At 35.3% G+C, this 18,242-nt stretch overlaps 1 protein-coding gene and 1 pseudogene across 2 annotated transcripts in view; one reads left to right on the top strand and one right to left on the bottom strand.

Moving 5' to 3' along the window:
- MKLN1 (muskelin 1) overlaps positions 1-18,242 on the bottom strand; it is a 185,681-nt gene that overhangs the window by 49,667 nt on the left and 117,772 nt on the right. For both annotated transcript variants that reach the window (XM_060108841.1, XM_060108840.1), the window contains 3 exons: positions 11,705-11,917; positions 4,354-4,575; positions 1,311-1,440 (listed from right to left, as the gene is read on the bottom strand). In XM_060108841.1, coding sequence (XP_059964824.1) covers positions 1,311-1,440; positions 4,354-4,575; positions 11,705-11,917 — 565 coding nt within the window. The remainder of the gene's footprint in view (positions 1-1,310; positions 1,441-4,353; positions 4,576-11,704; positions 11,918-18,242) is intronic.
- On the top strand, positions 13,563-14,047 carry LOC132496194 (transcription factor BTF3-like; annotated as a pseudogene).

Genomic DNA, 18,242 nt, shown 5'->3' with positions numbered 1-18,242 from the left:
TTTAGTGCATTACTCCAGATTTCTGTTTTCAGGTTTTGTTTTTGTCTCTCTCTTTCATAGGGAAGGTCCTAATACAGAAGATACTTAACTGACAGTTCATTAAGAGTGAAGAAATAAAATTTAATTGAAAACAGTATGTGTACAACTGTAGGCAACACAGTAGGGGGACTGGGCATGAAAGCAGCCACTGTACTGGCGGCCAACCAGCAAGATTAGACATTTTATGGGGGGGGGTATCCCCAAACAACAGTATCTGGAAATCTTCTTTATGAGGCCATATTTTTCTCCAGAGAAAGTGATACTAACCTTTTGTAGGAGACACATGCCTAGCGTCATGAGAGCAGGGAAATGGTTAGAAGTTCCACTGTTCAGTACCTGGATTTAATTCTATTTTCTACCCTGTTCCCTCTGCCTCCACAGAGCCTCTATTTCCCTCAGAAAATAAAGCTCTAGCCTCTGCCTAGTAGGAAGTATGGGAGAAAGATCCTGAGGGTCAAACTACTTCACATGCACTTTTTTACAATGGTGCTATCTTTTGTTTTTTTTTTTAAAAATTCCTCCTAAATATAAACAACTATTTAAAAAAAATATATATATATATATTTATAAATAATAGATAAAAGGAAAAGCAAGCTGATCTAATTTCTCACCCTATTGCTCTAATTAGGCATTTTAAACCATTGGGTCTTAAACAAATACCATTCTTCTGTGTATACCAATCACAGGCAAAGTGACTACTAAGCAGGGAACTATGTAAATTAACCAAAATAAGACACTTCTGAGAGTGAATGGGGTACTATTAATAATTATACATAAGCTGGGATTAGCTCAGGCAAACTAGTTACCCTATCACCAGGAGAATAACTTCCCGGATGCAGAGCTTGTAAAGCTATACGGCATTACCAATGAATTATGTGAAATCTTCCCTCAGAACAAAGACATACTCTACTATATATGCCTAATATACAAGTCACTTTAGTGAGGTGGAAAGAATTAGCAAATACAGGATAATACAGTTTTTAAGTTATTAATTCTTGCAATCACCCATCACAAGCACACACGTAATTCCTTTAGAAATTCACATATTGTCTTTCTGCTCAAAGGAAATCACAATAATAATAATTCATATGGTATTTTTAAACAGGTTGAATTAAATTGTTTAGCTGGTAGAGGGTTTTCTTCCTCTTAGAATCACTTCAGTTAAACAAATGGGAAAAGGATAAAGAATGGTTAGAAAGAAAAGAAAATGGGATATAGTCTTCTACCTAAAGTAATTAAGACATGAGAGAAGAATCACTAAATGCCTTTACCCATTCCAGAGTCTTTCTTGGTACCATCTGATATTATGTCTACATGATCAGAATCCACATCATAACTAAAGAAATCATTCAAATAGGTCTTTGATCGCTGGCCACCAAATACATATAAGCAACGATTTTTCTGAAAAATAAGAAAAAAAGGGCAAAGAAGAAAAAAATAGTCATTTCCACGAAGAATTCAGAATGATCCTTTTAAAATTTAAACCTCTAAAAAAGTAATTTCATGAGAGATTCCATGCAATGGAGTACTATACTGGTACAAAGCAGAATGAGGAAGCTCTCTATATACTGCTAAGAGGTAATCTCTAGGATATCCTATTAAAGTAAAAAAAAAGCAAGGTGCAGAATAATGGCTATAGGGTGCTGCCTTTGTGTAAGAAAGGAGAAAAAGTAATGTGTGTTGTGTTTGTTTCTTTCTTCAAAAAGAAACAAAGGAAACTAATAAAGGGCAGCTATAGGGGAAGGGACAGAACAGGAAGACAGGGATAAAAACCATATATCTCCAAAAGGATACTGACTTACGGTTTTGCCTTTAGAACTATGTATATGTTTTTACTTAATTAGAAAACAAAATTAACTTAAAAGAAAAAATAATCTTTGAAAAAAAGTGAAACAAATAAGCCTATATACAAAGCCTGTATACAGAGATATGATCACACAGAGAGACATGAGCACACAGAGAAGTAGTATTTCTTAGTGATTTTAATTCTTGTTTTTGACTCCCATCCCTAGTGGGCAATATCCTAAACAGAAAAATAATCAGAAAGCAATCTTAAACAGCACTCAGTGATTTTGTTGTTAGTTTTGCTATTCTGTAAACTATTATAGAAAGACAGAGCCAAGTCACATATCATCATTAGGAAGTAGGATCTTAACCTTAAAAGATACACAAAAACAAAATCAAAGATATTAAAATTTAAAACTCTATGATCTTAAATTTGACTTGGACATATCAGTATGAATTCATGATTTTTCTCTTACTAAAAAAGACATGTATACATATACGCGTGTGTCCATATATGCAAAGGTATACTGGGAGGTGGGTACCCCCACTGGCCAAAGATAGAGAAAAATTAGGGGATCAAAAAGAATAATGACAGCATTGGATTAAACACATCAAATAAATAAAAATCCACAAGTTCATAATAATACTTAAAAAAAAATTGGTAAACTCTGGAGCCTCAGCTCATTAACATGAAAAGGTGATAGAGGAAAAGAATCAAACATTTATATTACCTATCCTGTGTGGTTTACATATTAGGGTAGCCAATTAGTTAACGAGGATAAGCTTTTATAGTACAATCACAGTTAATAAATGAAGAAATGATGTAATTAGAAAAATGACCATTTTCCAAACCCTACTAAAATCTATGACTATAGATTAGTCTACGACTATAGTCACTCTAGTCTATGACTATCAGTGGCTGCTAAACCCATCAGATAACAAGTTAACAGGAAACTTTATAACTGATCAATCAGGCTGTTAACACCTAAACCCACCAGAACAATTTTAACATCACCAAAAGTATGACAACTACACATTAAATGTCTCTTTATATCTTGCAATCAGACCAGCTGTGAAGTATTCTTGCAACTCCCCTTTTGGCCCACCCTAAAAAGGAGAGTGAATCTAAATTCAAGCCTCTGGATCTAAATACCAGCTCACAGGAAATACCAAAGATAGAGGATCATGTTAAATGACACCATGAGTATAAAATCGGTCAAACTGAGAAAATGGGAAATTCTAGATTTACTTGCTTTAACAAATAAGTGGTATACAGAGGAAAAAAAATAGGAGAGGGGAGTACTGTTATGGATTAGAAGAAATTTAAGAGCTATAACAACCAAATGCAATACATAGACCTTATCTGGATCCTGACTTGGATAAACCAACTATGAAAAGGTATTTTTCAGTATTTTAGGGAAAAAATGAATGCAATATTAAATGATATAAAGAAATCGTTTTTGTCTATACTTTGGTTGGGTTTTATAATGATACTATAATTGTTTTTAAAAAGTCCTTACCTGTTAGTGATACAAAACGGTATTTATAGGTGTAATGATACAATGTCTGGAATTTGCTTCAAAATACCCCAACACAATAAAATTTATGAATAAACTTAAAAATCAAAGAAACATTAAAAAAATAAATAAGATATAAGTGGGTTAGATATATGAAAAATGAATAGTTGAATAATGATAACTGTTGAAACTGATAAATAAGTACATAGGAATTTATTATACTCTTCTCTCTACTTTGGTATATGTTAAAAATATTCCACAGTATATTTTTAAAGTTATGTTCACAGCAAGAAGCCCAAGTTTTCACTATAGCACATAAAAAGGTTAAAGAAGGCTTCCCTGGTGGCGCAGTGGTTGAGAGTCCGCCTGCCGATGCAGGGGACACGGGTTCGTGCCCTGGTCCGGGAAGATCCCACATGCCGAGGAGTGGCTGGGCCCGTGAGCCATGGCTGCTGGGCCTGCGCATCCGGAGCCTGTGCTCCGCAGCGGGAGAGGCCGCAACAGTGAGAGGCCCGCGTACCGCAAAAAAAAAAAAAAAAAAAAAAAAGGGGGGGGGTTAAAGAAATGTCTGTATGCTGGTTTTTGCTGATAAATTTTAATTCTAATTCTATTAAGTCAATTCTTAAGTCTTTGCACTTAATGGAGAGTAGCAGAGGGGAAAATAAGAACAGATAAGAAAACTGATCTTCTAGAAACTAAGAGAAAACAGTAATTAGAAAGGCATATAAGAAAAATAGCTACTACATATAAGCAGTGAAGTTAGTCATAAAAGTGCCTAGATTAGTACTCAGCTGATAACTACTTAGGAATTATTAGGTTGACAGGAGAATCTTATAATTAGCAAACAGTTCCGTGTTAAAGGTAGCTTTGTTTTTGTCTATCATTGCCAACACATCATTTATTTCTAATGAAAAATTTTGCTCTCTTACTGAAGAATTAGATCTCACCACTTCTTTTCCTATTGAGAGATACATGACACAATAACATAAGACAATGTACAGAATATTCTTACTGAGTGGAATAGCATGCAGTGTCCTATACGAGACTGGATGTCCTCAGGCCCAGCATTACAGGAGTCCTCTCGAAGAAGTTTCCAGGTTTGACACTGACAGTTGAAAGCAAACAATCCACTGAATTGTGGTTCACTGGCTCTGCTGTCGTCTACACTGCCATTACATGTCAAAATTCTACCACCAAAGGTGTAGATCATATGTTTTTCTGAGTCCATACACATCTATAGAACAAGGCAACAGATTGAATAGTTTTAGATTGTTCCTATCATATGTGCTAAAATGAAACCAGTGCGTGCGGTTTTAGAATCTCAAAGAAACGGAACATTGTCTTAATAACACCAAATACCATCCCTGATTATCATATGCACTTATTAAAATACTGCTCAACACCTGGCAGAGATTCAGGATGGATTTCTAAATACCTTTTCAGGTTTCCATTTTTTTTTCCAGTGAGAATACAATATGCTGGGTTAAGGAGCTTTATGCTTTCTTGAAGCTGCATAATTTTTACCAAATCAACCAATAATACATTAGGTACTGACTTATACCTAAGAGTAAATACTGATCATACTCTGTCGGCAAACAGTGATCACATCCTCCTTATAGAAACTCCCTTCTCTCCATTCTAGGCAAGCATTCTATTCCTCTTGCTACCATTTAATAAGAGAGAAGATATGTGAATAAGAGTGATGCAGCTTAATTCATCTCTCTGCATTTATTTTACAAAATTCTTCAAATTATGTTGTTACCAAATAGCAAAACAAACACAAGAAAAGACATTTGCAGCAATCAGTCTCCAGGTGAAACAAATTCTATTTCAAAGAATACCTATGTCCAAGTTGGTAATTAGATGCTGAATACAAGTGGCATTTATGTTTAAAGAATAAAGTGTACATAAAACACCTATTTTTTAATTGTTGTGGCTAAAGCACAAATACTAGCCATTATATGTTCAATTCTCTCCTCCCATCAATTTACTCCTGCTATTTATCTATTTTTTGTATTGTTTTTAATAAGAAACTATTAAACTAATTGTAAAGCTTATTTTAAAATTAATATTTAATATTAAATATTAAAAAGAAAGCATTCTAGCGCCTCCTAATCTTTACCTACCACTAAAAAGATTCACTCACTTGCCATTTCCCAGGTTTCTGGCAGACTTCCATAAATTAAGATGAAAATCTACAATTCCTTAAGGGTGAAATCTTTGGGAACATGGTTGAAAAACTGAGATGTCAAAGTTTTCATGTCCCTGGCACTACAAAGAAAAGTGATCCTACCCTTTAATCTTAAATGATTATATCATGAAAAGTAATCCATACATTGTTGAGGGACACACATAATGTGAGTCTATTTACATTTTTGTAAGTTCACAGATTCATACTAATTTGGTTCAGTCTGTCATCTAGCCCCTATGGTTCTACTTCATAGGGTTACAAAGGGAGTTTCTCTTTCCTTTTGGGGATATTTAAATTTCATTTTGATATAGCTATTCTCATTTGTTATCAGGGGAGAGGCATAAACATCTTTATCCTAGTAGCTCTTTCTTGCATAGCAGACCAAGCCAACCCAAAAAGGGAGGAAGATACTGTTTAGCTTGATTCTTTCCCAATCTTAGAACAATGACACAAAACAGAAACAATTTTATTCCTTCAGCTTGGTTCTTCCCTGGATAAGATAGGTAGATTCAATGAGGGTCAATTATCAAATAACAAGTTTTAATCACTCTAGGAAACTTTATGTTGTTCATAACAAGTTTTAATCACTCTAGGAAACTTTATGTTGTTTGTCAGTTTATGGTTTCCTTTTAATTTTTAATCTCTGAAAAATGTTTGAAAATCCAATGGCTGATTAAACTCTCTGCGATCATAGAATCTTTTCCCTCAAGACTTGAAGAAATCTTTTAAGTCTACTCTGGCAGGTTAGGTATTTAATTTCTAAAAGCAAATAAACAGGACTTCCCTGGTGGCGCAGCAGTTAAGAATCTGCCTGCAGGTGACACAGGTTCCAGCCCTGGTCCGGGAAGATCCCACATGTTGCAGAGCAACTAGGCCCGTGGGCCACAACTACAAAGCCTGTGCTCTAGAGCCCGCAAGCCACAACTACTGAAGCCTGCACGCCTAGAGCCCGTGCTCTGCAACAAGAGAAGCCACCACAATGAGACGCCCATGCACCGCAACAAAAGAGTAGCCCTGCTCACCGCAACTAGAAAAAGCCTGCGCAGCAACAGACGCAACACAGCCATAAATAAATAAATAAATAAATAAATAATAAATTAAAATAAAATAAAAGCAAATAAATAATGGTTAGCCACTTATTCCCCACCCCATCCCCAAATGTTTTTTAATTTGAAACCGTCTTTTTATTTTACTTTATCACATGAACACCAAATTGGCTAGGGTTAGGTTGGGTTCAAGATAATTTGCTCCTCACAAAATTTGAAGCTATTGCTATAAAGCTTTCTAAGTAGTACTGTCCAACCCACTACTCTACCTCCCGCCAACCTCCAAAAATGCCTCATGTTAATCTGATCCTTGCTTACCCACAAAGGTAACCAGTTTTCTCTGTAGCTTTTAGGATTTTCTCTTCTTCCTTGGTTCTGAAATTTCATTAAGGAAGTATCTAGGTAGGGATATTCCTTTTTCATTCATTCTGATCTGCACTTGGAATTTCATTCTGAAAACGATCTTTCTTCAGCTCTGAGAATTTTCTTCATTTTTACCTTGAGTGGTTTGTTCTTGTTGTTGTTTTGGCCTCCATTCTCTTTCTAGAACTCCTATAAGGTGGATGTTGGAACTTCAGATCCTTTTCTCTGTTTAACTTTTCTCTCATAATCTTACCTCACTAATTTAGTAACCATTTAGAGGTATGTCCACACTGCTTTTTAATCTATTTACTGAGATTTTAATTTCACTATCAAATCTTTAATTTATACTTTTTCTATATATTTCCTTCTCATGAATGCAGTAGCCTCCTGAATTGCTCTAAGAAATCACTTAAATTTATCTTAAAGACTTCTTCAATTTACACTACAAACTGTTCTTCTTTGTTGATTCTTAATCTGTTGAGTTCAGTACCTCATATCTCATAGTATTAATTATCTTCAAATATTTGGATTTGGGGGTTATTGTTTTAGTCTTCTTTGTATCTGAGAATCCCTATTCATCTGCCTGTTGCATATACAGTAGTCTACCTCAAGGGGTTGGGTAAGGCACGATGAGACATGATGCTGTGAAAGGTTCTGCAGCAGCTCTCCAGTGCCTCTTAGGAGTATTGCTCTGTCTGTCCAGCTCCAATGACCACAATGAACACTTAACCTATTAATAATTATCACAGTTCAGTGCTACTCAGTCAAACTGGAAAATGTCCTGCTGTTTCATCTCCAACTGATCATCTACTGTTTGCCCCAACTACATGCTTTGAGACTCAAGTTGCTGCTATCTTATAGGTTGTGGTTTCTTCTGGTTGGATCTGATCCTACCTGCTTTCTATTTGAGAAATTCCCTCAAATATTTTAAATTCCCTAAGGGCATTCTTTCTTGTTTTTCTACACTATTACTAATATATTCTCTTGTCATTTCACAGGATGTTGGGCACGAGGAGGGTAAAAATATATGTTCAGCCTGCCAATGATCCACACTGACCCAGGGAGAACATCAATGAGCTGAGATCTCCAGTACTGTGATTAAAGTTTCTCCTGTCATTTCTTTTTTTTGTTGTTGTTGTTGTTATGCGGGCCTCTCACTGTTGTGGCCTCTCCCCTTGCGGAGCACAGGCTCCGGACGCACAGGCTCAGCGGCCATGGCTCAATGGGCCCAGCCACTCTGCGGCATGTGGGATCTTCCCAGACCGGGGCACGAACCCGTGTCCCCTGCACTGGCAGGTGGACTCTCAACCACTGCGCCACCAGGGAAGCCCGTCCTGTCATTTCTTGATTAGCTCACATTCCATTTTCTAGCAATTTCCTCAAAATGTGCTTATATTTGAAGGACAGTTTGGCTAGATATAAAACCCTTGGCTCACACTGTCTTTTCTTTGAATACCTTCTAGATATTGCTCTATTGTCTCTTGGCACTGAATACAGCTGTAGAGAAATCTGATATCAGTCTCATTTTACTTCTGGATCATTTATCTAGTTGCCCACCAAATGGCCTCTTTATCTTTGAAATTCAGTGTCAGTAATATATATCTTAGAGTTGAATGCCCAGGTCAATTTTCCCTAAATTTATCAATATCAGGTCCTCTTATACTACGTGGAATAGGCTTCCTTCTTGAGGAAAGTCTTCTTGAATTTTATGTATAAATATTTCTTCTGTTCCATTGTTTTGGTTTTCTTCTTTAATGTCTCCAATTATGTATATGTTGGCTCTCTTTTGCCTGCCTTCTCTATCTATAATTTTCTGGCTAGCCCTTATATCTATATTTGTTTTCTTTACCTGCCTTTCTTATTTCTTATGACCCTAACCTATTCTTCTTTATGCTCCTTGTAAACTAGTCTTCATTTTTTGAAGTGTTACTATATTTTTCTTCAATTTCTTTCTTGAGATTTACCAGGTCCAGTTACACCTGCTCCTATTATTTGGCCATCTCATCTGCATTCTTGAATGTATGCCTTGTAGTTTTCTTCAGAGTTTCAAGCCTCATTAAGTCAATTAATTCATGTTAGAATATTGGAATATAATTTTCATCTGCTGTTGCATGAAAAAGTTTTTGCTATTCTTTTTCCTTTTATTGTTGTTTAGAGTACTTCTCTAAAGATTTGGTGTTTACTGCTTTTTAGTTTTTCATATTTAAATGAGCTGAATTCCCCTGGACCAGATAATACAAGGTCCCTATGGAAGTGTGACATTCTTGCTCAAGGACTTCCTCCTCTATTGCTACTGAACTGAATGGCTTCTTCAAAATATAGCGCTTCTGTGAAGCCATCTTCTCTAACTATGAACCTCATCTGGTTTAGGGGGCTTCTATCTCGAGCCTTGAGCTCCCCCAGTTCCTTCAATAGACATGCATAAAGAACCACTGTCCCCACTTGTCATAGTGTTTCCTTTACTTTTGGAAGATGGTGCTTTCTGATATCTACCACTTATGGGCCTTGCTAGGCACTTTCCACATGGTATTTAACTGACTCCCCCAGGGGCTGCACTGTGTTCAATTTCTGCTCTGCTCATGACACTTCCATTACGATGTACTTCTGCTAAGCTTCCTCTACATTCCCAGTTCTCCACATTACACTGCTGTGAGTTTCAGTACAGGTTCTGGGTATTCCAGTTGTTTTTGGCTAAACTTAAAAGGAACTGGGAGTTGTGGGTTTTCTTTCACTTCTGGTTTTGCTGAATATGTGACTTGTGTTTTTTTAAAATCTTTTTGTTTGGTTTTCATTGTTCCTGAAAGATCACACAAAGCAACAACATGGAAAGCTTCAGAACTAAGCTGCCACTGTGTCCTTAGGAAATACAAATGTCTTTGAATTTTAATTTTTTTAATGTTAAAATTCAAAATGGCAAAGTAACTTTTAACCCTATCTTCAGGCCTCTAACTTTCTCACGTTCCTCTCAAATTTGAATGTTAAGTGTCAAATCTTAAAGTATCACAAACAACTCCAAGTAATTTTTGGAGTAGGTTCCAACTTATAACTTTATTTTCATGAAACAGAACAGAAAATGGAGGCTTATACATTGTGTTAATTGTTCAAGGTCACAGAAGCAGTTGTTGGCTGAATTAGCACTGAAATCCTGGCTTCTTCATCCCTAGTGTTCTGTTAATAATACCTAATGAGTTGAAAACCAAGCTTTATTGAACCTAGGCTTCAGGGAACATTCTGTTTTACCAAAGTCAAGAGAAACAAAGGCCCCACACAAGGACAGCATATGTGCTATACTCAGACTACCCCTAAGTTATTCTTTTTTTCAACCTGTAAAAACATAAGCCTCTTTTGGAAAAGTAATTTGTAACCAGTTGGAGGCAAGAAAATAAACTGTTTCCCTAACAACATTATCTGCTGATGTTCTGTTTTTAAAAGATCAGAAGAAGTCTAAGTTTTTTGGGAGTTCTTATTTTCCACATGAACAACACTGAGGATGTCAGCAGACAAGTGCAAAGCTTTACAGAGCTCGGTTATGTACAGCCAGCACAAGTTCCAAATTCAATCTAGGGAGTACTCTGAAGACTAATGCTTTTGATTTTCCACCCACCACATACTCAATAGGCATATAAGCCACTCCTCTTTTCCTTACCATTCTCCTATAAAAACTACGTGTTAGTATAAATATGGCAGGAGGAAAGTTTTAAAGCAAAGGATTAACAAAAACTGGTAAAGAAACAATAAATCAAGACTTGGGTTTTAATGCCTAGATATTAGGCATAAGCTAGATTCTGTCATAAATTCTAGCACCACCCTCCATTTCTCAAGTAATACATAATGCTTTGTTCATCAATAGTGTTACAGATTTTTTAAAAGTCTTTTTCTTCCCCATACTCCAAAAACCTTTGGACATGGGTTAAGCCAAGCAAAACTGCCTACAGAATTCAAAGTGGCTACTCTTTTGTTTGAGGTAGTACTGACCTGTACTGAACTGATATAAAATAAGTTTTCAAAGACAGATAACAATGATAATGGGGATGATGATATGACAGCTACATACATATTAATATTTAAATGGTTTAAGAGATTGCTGTATGTAGTCTTCTTGTCTACAACATCATTCTATGACTTCTACTGGTGCTGAATTTAAACTTCATCTAGTACATGCCAAATTCTTATCTGTTTTATACTCAGTTTGTGATTATATACAAAAGTAAATATATTTCACTCGCATTGGAAGAAAAACTCTACATATCAAATTCTTGAACTCATTATAAAATAATTAAAAATTTTCCAGGAATGTAGAATAAAAAGTTGTAAAAGGGCAAGTTGTTATTGGTATGATTTATGAATATCATAAAACTAAATTTGTTTTTCCTAATATGTATTGCTCCATCTACTCTCTCTAAATTTTTTATAAATTAACAACTGGGTTTTGAGATCTTAGTATTTTATTCTGTACCAAACAAGAGAAAATAACTTTTAAAGAATAACTTTATACCTACTGAAACAGTAATTCTTTTTATTATCTGTCATACGTATTTATAGTAGAAACCACCAATAGAAAACTCAATATAACATGTGAAATAAACTCTAAGAGCAAGAGTCACTGAGCACTTCGGTGCTTTGTGGCCGCCTGGAGGGGTGGGATGGGGAGGGTGGGAGGGAGGGAGACGCAGGAGTGAGGGGATGTGGGAACAAAAAAAAAAAAAAAAAAAGAGTCACTGAGCACTAATTAATTCCACCATACAGTTATCTGTGCACCAAACCTGATGATCAAACACCAGTTTCGGTCCTCCATCAGCAGCAGTATCCTCACTGAGTAACATCCATGTGTTTGTGTCAATGTCATAACGATAGAAATCACTTTTCAGAGATTTGCTGTTCCTCACAGAGGAATCCAAATAACGCCCCAGTGTGTAGATTTGCCTTCGTTGAATGTCAATGCACATTTTATGACATGATCTAGCACTAGGACCATTCTGTGGAGAGCAAAAAAAAAGAATGAAAAGAAAAAAATTCAAAAAATAAATAATAGAAGACAAAATTAAATGCCCTTTTTTGTTTACTTTCACGAAAAGGTTTGCTCAGAATCTTGTATCAAGTCCAACTAATATATATGTCCAATACTAGGCTTAAATCTCTAGGGGAAAATAAAAGAAGCAGTAGGAGACACAAATCTTACCTTAGAAAAGCTTAAACTCTACCAGGAAAGATGAGATGAACTATTCTCTATTCTATGGCACTCTGTTTGTAACACTTTATATGGCTTTTACTATATACTCCATTACATTTTAGTCATTTGTGTATAGACCTTAATTCTTTTGTACATGTCAATCTACTTAAAGACACATTTGGTTTTTCAAAATATTTTTGTACACTTCATCAGAATCTAGCATAAAACAGGCACTCCAAGAATATTTAGAATTTCATAATTGGTAGGAACCTTAATAAAAGTGTAGTTTAATGATCTCCTTTTAAAGATGAGGAGATATAAGCTCAAAGAGGAATGATATCATCCTGAAAGCTAGTAAGCTAGTGACAGAAGCAGAATGAGAATCCAAGTCTTGACTTCTTCATCCAGCCTTTACATTATATAAAATTGACTCTCCTGACAATAAATGACTCAGCTGCATTAAACAACTAGGGAACAAAATGAAGAACAATATATTATCAATAAAAATTAATTAGCTGAGATCACTTGTATCACAGGACAGAATAAAAGGTAAAAAAACAAACAAACAAAAAAAACTGTAGTATAAGGCCCAAAAAAGGAGTTCATGGAAAAAAAAAAAAGGAACTTCAATTGGGTAGGACTGGATTAGCTGAAAGAGGAAAAAGGAAAGAGAACTAATATTTGTTAAATATCTACTAAATTCTGTCTATATTATTACTATTATGTGTGTATATATTTCATTCATCCTTGTAACAACTCCATAAGGAAATAATATCACCATTTCACAAAGTCTAAGTAATCTGTCTATAGTCACAAAACTAATATAGAGAATCTAAGCCCCAGTATAACCAAGCCAAACACTGTGTTCTTTCCACTCTTCCAGATTGTTTTCTCCCAAGGATAAGAGAAACAAAAGCAAAAATACACTAAATACAATGTGTGGGGTTATGACTGAGATAAAGAATTCCTGCCACAGAAATAAGAGAGTTGAAGTATAAGGTAGAAATAGAAAGCCTGTGAATGACTGACAGAGGAGAACTGAATGTAATCTTGCAAGCATTAAAGAACTATTATAGGTTTCTAGAGAAGGATATAAAATAAAAAAGCAGTATTATAGGAAGAGTAATCCAGCATTATTTAGATTAAATGAAGGAATAAAAATATTAGCCAGGAAGAACAGTTTGACATTAGTGTTATTAATCCAGATATTAAGTTGATTTGAATCTGCAATTTAGTGTTCACACTAATTACTATTTTAAAAATTATTTTTAGAGATTTTCGTCAAGGAAAATCTTCAGCACATAAGGTAGAAATGTTACTTAAGAAAGAATTTCTGCTCTAGCTGCCATCTTGCATCCCTGTGTGTGTGTTCCTAACCTCAGCTGGTCTGCCCGAGAACCCCTAAGTGCCAACCCTAGTCCCCTACACGGCCTCATTTCCACCGCAACAAGATGAAAGAAACTATCATGAACCAGGAGAAACCTCACCAAACTGCAGGCACAAATGCACACTGGTAGGAAAGGAACTGCTCGCAGAAAGAAGGTGGTTCATAGAACAGCCACAGCAGACGACAAAAAACTTCAGTTCTCCTTAAAGAAGTTGGGGTAAACAATATCTCTGGTATTGAAGAAGTGAGTATGTTCACAAACCAAGGGACAGTGATCCACTTTAACAACCCTAAAGTTCAGGCATCTCTGGCAGCAAACATTTTCACCATTACAGGCCATGCTGAGACAAAGCAGCTGACAGAAATGCTATCCAGCACCTTAAACCACCTTGGTGCAGACAGTCCAACCAGTTTAAGGAGACTGGCTGAAGCTCTGCCCAAATAACCTGTGGATGGAAAAGCACCACTTGCCACTGGAGAGGATGAGATGATGAAGTTCCAGATCTTGTGGAGAATTTTGATGAGGCTTCCAAGAATGAAGCAAACTGAATTAACTTCTGAAGAAGATAAATCTTTTTTTTTTCTTTTGCGGTACGCAGGCCTCTCACTGTTGTGGCCTCTCCCGCTGCGGAGCACAGGCTCCGGACGCACAGGCCCAGCGGCCATGGCTCACGGGCCCAGCCGCTCCGCGGCATGTGGGATCTTCCTGGACCGGGGCACGAACCCACGTCCGCTGCATCGGCAGGCGGACTCTCAACCACTGCACCACCAGGGAAGCCCAGAAGAGAAATCTTGAAGAAGTTACTGGGAGCTGCTATTTTATATGACTGCTTTTTAAAATTTTGTTTATGGATCTGATAAAATCTAGATCTCTAATATTTTTAAGCCCAAGCCCCTGGACACTGTGGCTCTTTTCGGTTTTTGCTTATATACAATTCATTCTTCGCAGCTAATTAAACTGAAGAAGCCTGGGAATAAAGTTTAAAAAAGGTTAATAAAGTTCTTTGCCTAGTAAAAAAAAAAAAAGAAAAAAGAAAAAAAGAATTTCCTCTGTAATTAAATAATCTGAAAAACAAATATCAGGTAAGATATAATGTATCTATGCCATATTTCCTAGAACGTGAAATCTGAAGTTTTAATAGGAGAATAACAGAATTTCTTGCTTCAGCTTAATTAGCACAAGTGCCAATAAAATGATGAGCAAATTACTTCCTAACTAAGGAGAAAAAAGGGAATAAAGATAAGACTAGAAACCAAGAGACTACAGAACAGACAAAAAAAATAGAGAAAATTAATAGTTGTTTTTTTGAAACATTCATAGAATTATAAACCACTAGCAAGACTAATTTTTTTTAAAAGGGAGAAAATACAAATTGCCAGTATCAGAAATGAAAGCAATACTATCAATATAGGGTCACTAGAAATTAAAAAGAAAATAAGGAACTGTCATGAAAAACATAGTAAAATTTGACCATGTAGATAAAATGGACATATTCCTTGGAAAAAATATAACATTAAAATTGACACAAGATGAAAAAGAAAATCTGAAAACTTGGATCCATAATTTTAAATCTTTCCACAAAGAGAAGGCCAGCCACAGATACCTACACTTGTAAATTTTATCAAATACTTAAGGAAAAAATAGTATCAATTTCACACAAAATTTTTCAGAAAACAGAGGAAGAAAAAGACTTCCTTTTTTAAACCTGTATTCTTTTCATTCCTAACTTACATATTTTATGAGGACAACATAACACTGAAACCAAATAACAATATTACAAAGGAGGAAGAGCAGAAGTAACATACAGGTAGCTAGTATACCTCATGAATACAGAAATAAAACTAATCTTTAACAAAATATCAAATAGAATACAGCAATATATAAGAATAATATTTCATAACTAAAAGGGTTTTATTTCACAAATGCCAAGTCAATTTTACATTTGAAAATCAATCAAGGTTATTTGCCACATTAAAAGAGTAAAGGGGGAATTCCCTAGTGGTCCAGTAGTTAGGACTTTGTGCTTTCACTGCCGGGGCCTAGGTTCAATCCCTGGTCAGGGAACTAAGATCCTGCAAGCCGCGTGGCGTGGCCAAAAAAAAAGGTAAAAGAATAAGGGGGAAAAATACACAATCTTATCAATATATATATTGTAGAACAAGCACTTGATAAACTCAACAAATATTCATGAGGAAGAACTCACAGCAAACTAGAAATAGAAATGAACCTCCTCAATGTGATAAAGAATGTATGAAAATCCTAAATCTAATTTTCCCTTTAATAGTGAAATACAGAATGCTTTCCTGCTAAGATGTGAAACAAAATAAGGATGTATATTCTCATCTCTTCTATTTAATACCATACTGGAAGTCCAAATCAGTGCAATAAGGCATTAAAAAATAAAATTAAAAGTTATGACAGAAAAAGAGAGTGGAAAGAAAGAAGTTAAAATTGTCTCTATTCACAGATGACAGGATTATTTGTTTAAAACATCCTAAGAAATCAACATAGAACAGAAGAGAAACTGTTAGAAATAATAAGTGGACTTAGAAAAGTGACATGATACAAACAAGTTGAAAATTAAAAATGTTTAAGTTTCATTTACAATAGCATGGAAAAACAAAATACACTGGGATCCATTTAATAAAAATAAAAAGGACCTCTAATCTGCAAACTCTGAGTGCTGGGAGGTAATGAATAAGACTGAAATAAATGGAAATTTAACCCTGTTCATGGATTAGAAGGCTCAGTATCATTAAGACATCAGTTATCTCCAAATTGATTTAAAGACTGAACACATTTCCAATCATAAGTCCAACAGTTTTAAAAACTGACAGTATGATTCTAAAATTTATATGAAGATGTAAAGGAGCTAGAAGAGTCAAAATAATTTTTAAAAAGAACAGAAGTGTCTTACATTACTTGACCTGAAGGAGTGTCATACTGGAATATGAATAGAGCAAAAGATCATGGAGAAGATTAGAGTGTCCAAAGAGAGACATATACTTATATGCTCATTGATTTTTGAGAAAGATGCCAAAGCAGTTCAGGAGGGAAAGAAGACAGGGAGTGACCAGAACTGGAAGGAATATAAAATAGTACAACCACTTTGGGAAAAGCTTTAACAGTTGCATCAATGGATGCTAAAAGGGCAGAAGTTTGATGAGTAACAGAATATTTTCATAGTCTCAAAATGTCTCTCCATAAATTACTTATTAATTATGGAGTGGGAAATCTGGTGAGCACCCTTCCTAACCAAGTGATCAAAGCTAACATCAGACAAACTGACATGATGTGCCTGTCTCCTGACAGGACATACTTAGGAGGACCCGACGTCCTCCACATGGCATTCCTGCTAAAAATGCTTAACCCATATCCAATCCTGGGAAAACATCAGACAGACCAAATTGAAAGATAGTCCACAAAACAATTGTCCTGTATTCTTCAAAAATGCCAAGGTCAAGAAAGACAAAGAGAAGTCAAGTAACTGTTCCAGACTAAAGGACACTAAAGAAACATGACACTGAAATGTACTGCGTGATCATGAATTAAGTCCTGGGTCAGGGATAGAGGTTGGGGGTAACAGTAAGATACATATAAAGGAAATTACTAAGGCATTATTTGGGTAACTGTTTATATGTGAAAAGGGAATGTGGGTTAAAGCAGCAGTTCTCAGTGCAGTATGGGGTCTTCAGGGATTCTACAAAGTCAAAGTTATTTTCATAACAGCAGAAGCAGATATGAATCTGGCTGCCTTCTATTAAGTCACAATTAAAGAGATTCGGAAACTATAAAACAGTGCTACTTGATATATGATGGTTGTCTCAAGGAAAAGCATCTATGCAATTGTTTGAGTTGCAAGCTGACGTAGCTGCTTTTTCTAGGAAACATGGTATTTACTCAAAAGAAAACTAACAATCCAAGTATGGTTATTCAGACATTTTCTGAAAAATAAATGTAGTAAGTATGCTATTTTTGAAGAAAAACAACTGATAGAATTTGTTGCCAATAATACAATGCACATTTTTAAGCAAATTTAGAATTTTAGAAAACTTCTACCTGACACTGCGATCTTGACACCTTCCCAACACTTAAAAGATTTTTCTAATGAGAGTGATCATATGTGGCTTGGGGGATACTGTATAATAATATGTCAACATTTGAAGACCTGCATAACTCAGGGAACCAATATTTTTCAGGTGACCAACACACTGAGCAAAAAAACAAGCATGGGTAAAAGATCCATTCAAAGAGCAACATAGATCAGTGGATTTTAATGTAACAGAATTACAAAACATTAGCTGATGTGGTTTCAGAGACTACAGTGCAATTATTTTTAAGAAGCAAACAACAACTTGTCAATTTGGAGTATAAGATCAAAAAAATACATGTGCTATTATATAAAAAGGCTACTATTAAAATAATAGTTTCTTTTCCAAGAATGTATCAGTGTGAGGTCCAATCTTCTTCATATATCTCACATAAAACAACACGTTACAAAAGATTAAATGCAAAAGCACATATGAGAATCTAGCTGTCTTCCACTAAGCTAGATATTAAAGAGATTTATAAAAATGCAAAATTAAAAATACAAATTGTTTTGAACTGATAAAAACTTACATGCATATCTACATGAACATTTAAAATAAGTATTCTAAAAACTGAGCCATTCTATTATCTTTCAATCTACTACATGAGCTATTAGATACATTATTTAGTCTAAGTAAATTAAAGTGAATTAAA

Source organism: Mesoplodon densirostris, chromosome 9 (assembly GCF_025265405.1).
Source record: "Mesoplodon densirostris isolate mMesDen1 chromosome 9, mMesDen1 primary haplotype, whole genome shotgun sequence".
NCBI lineage: Eukaryota > Metazoa > Chordata > Mammalia > Artiodactyla > Ziphiidae > Mesoplodon > Mesoplodon densirostris.
The sequence above is the reverse complement of the archived record's forward strand: the minus strand, read 5'-3'. Positions and strand labels throughout refer to the sequence as shown.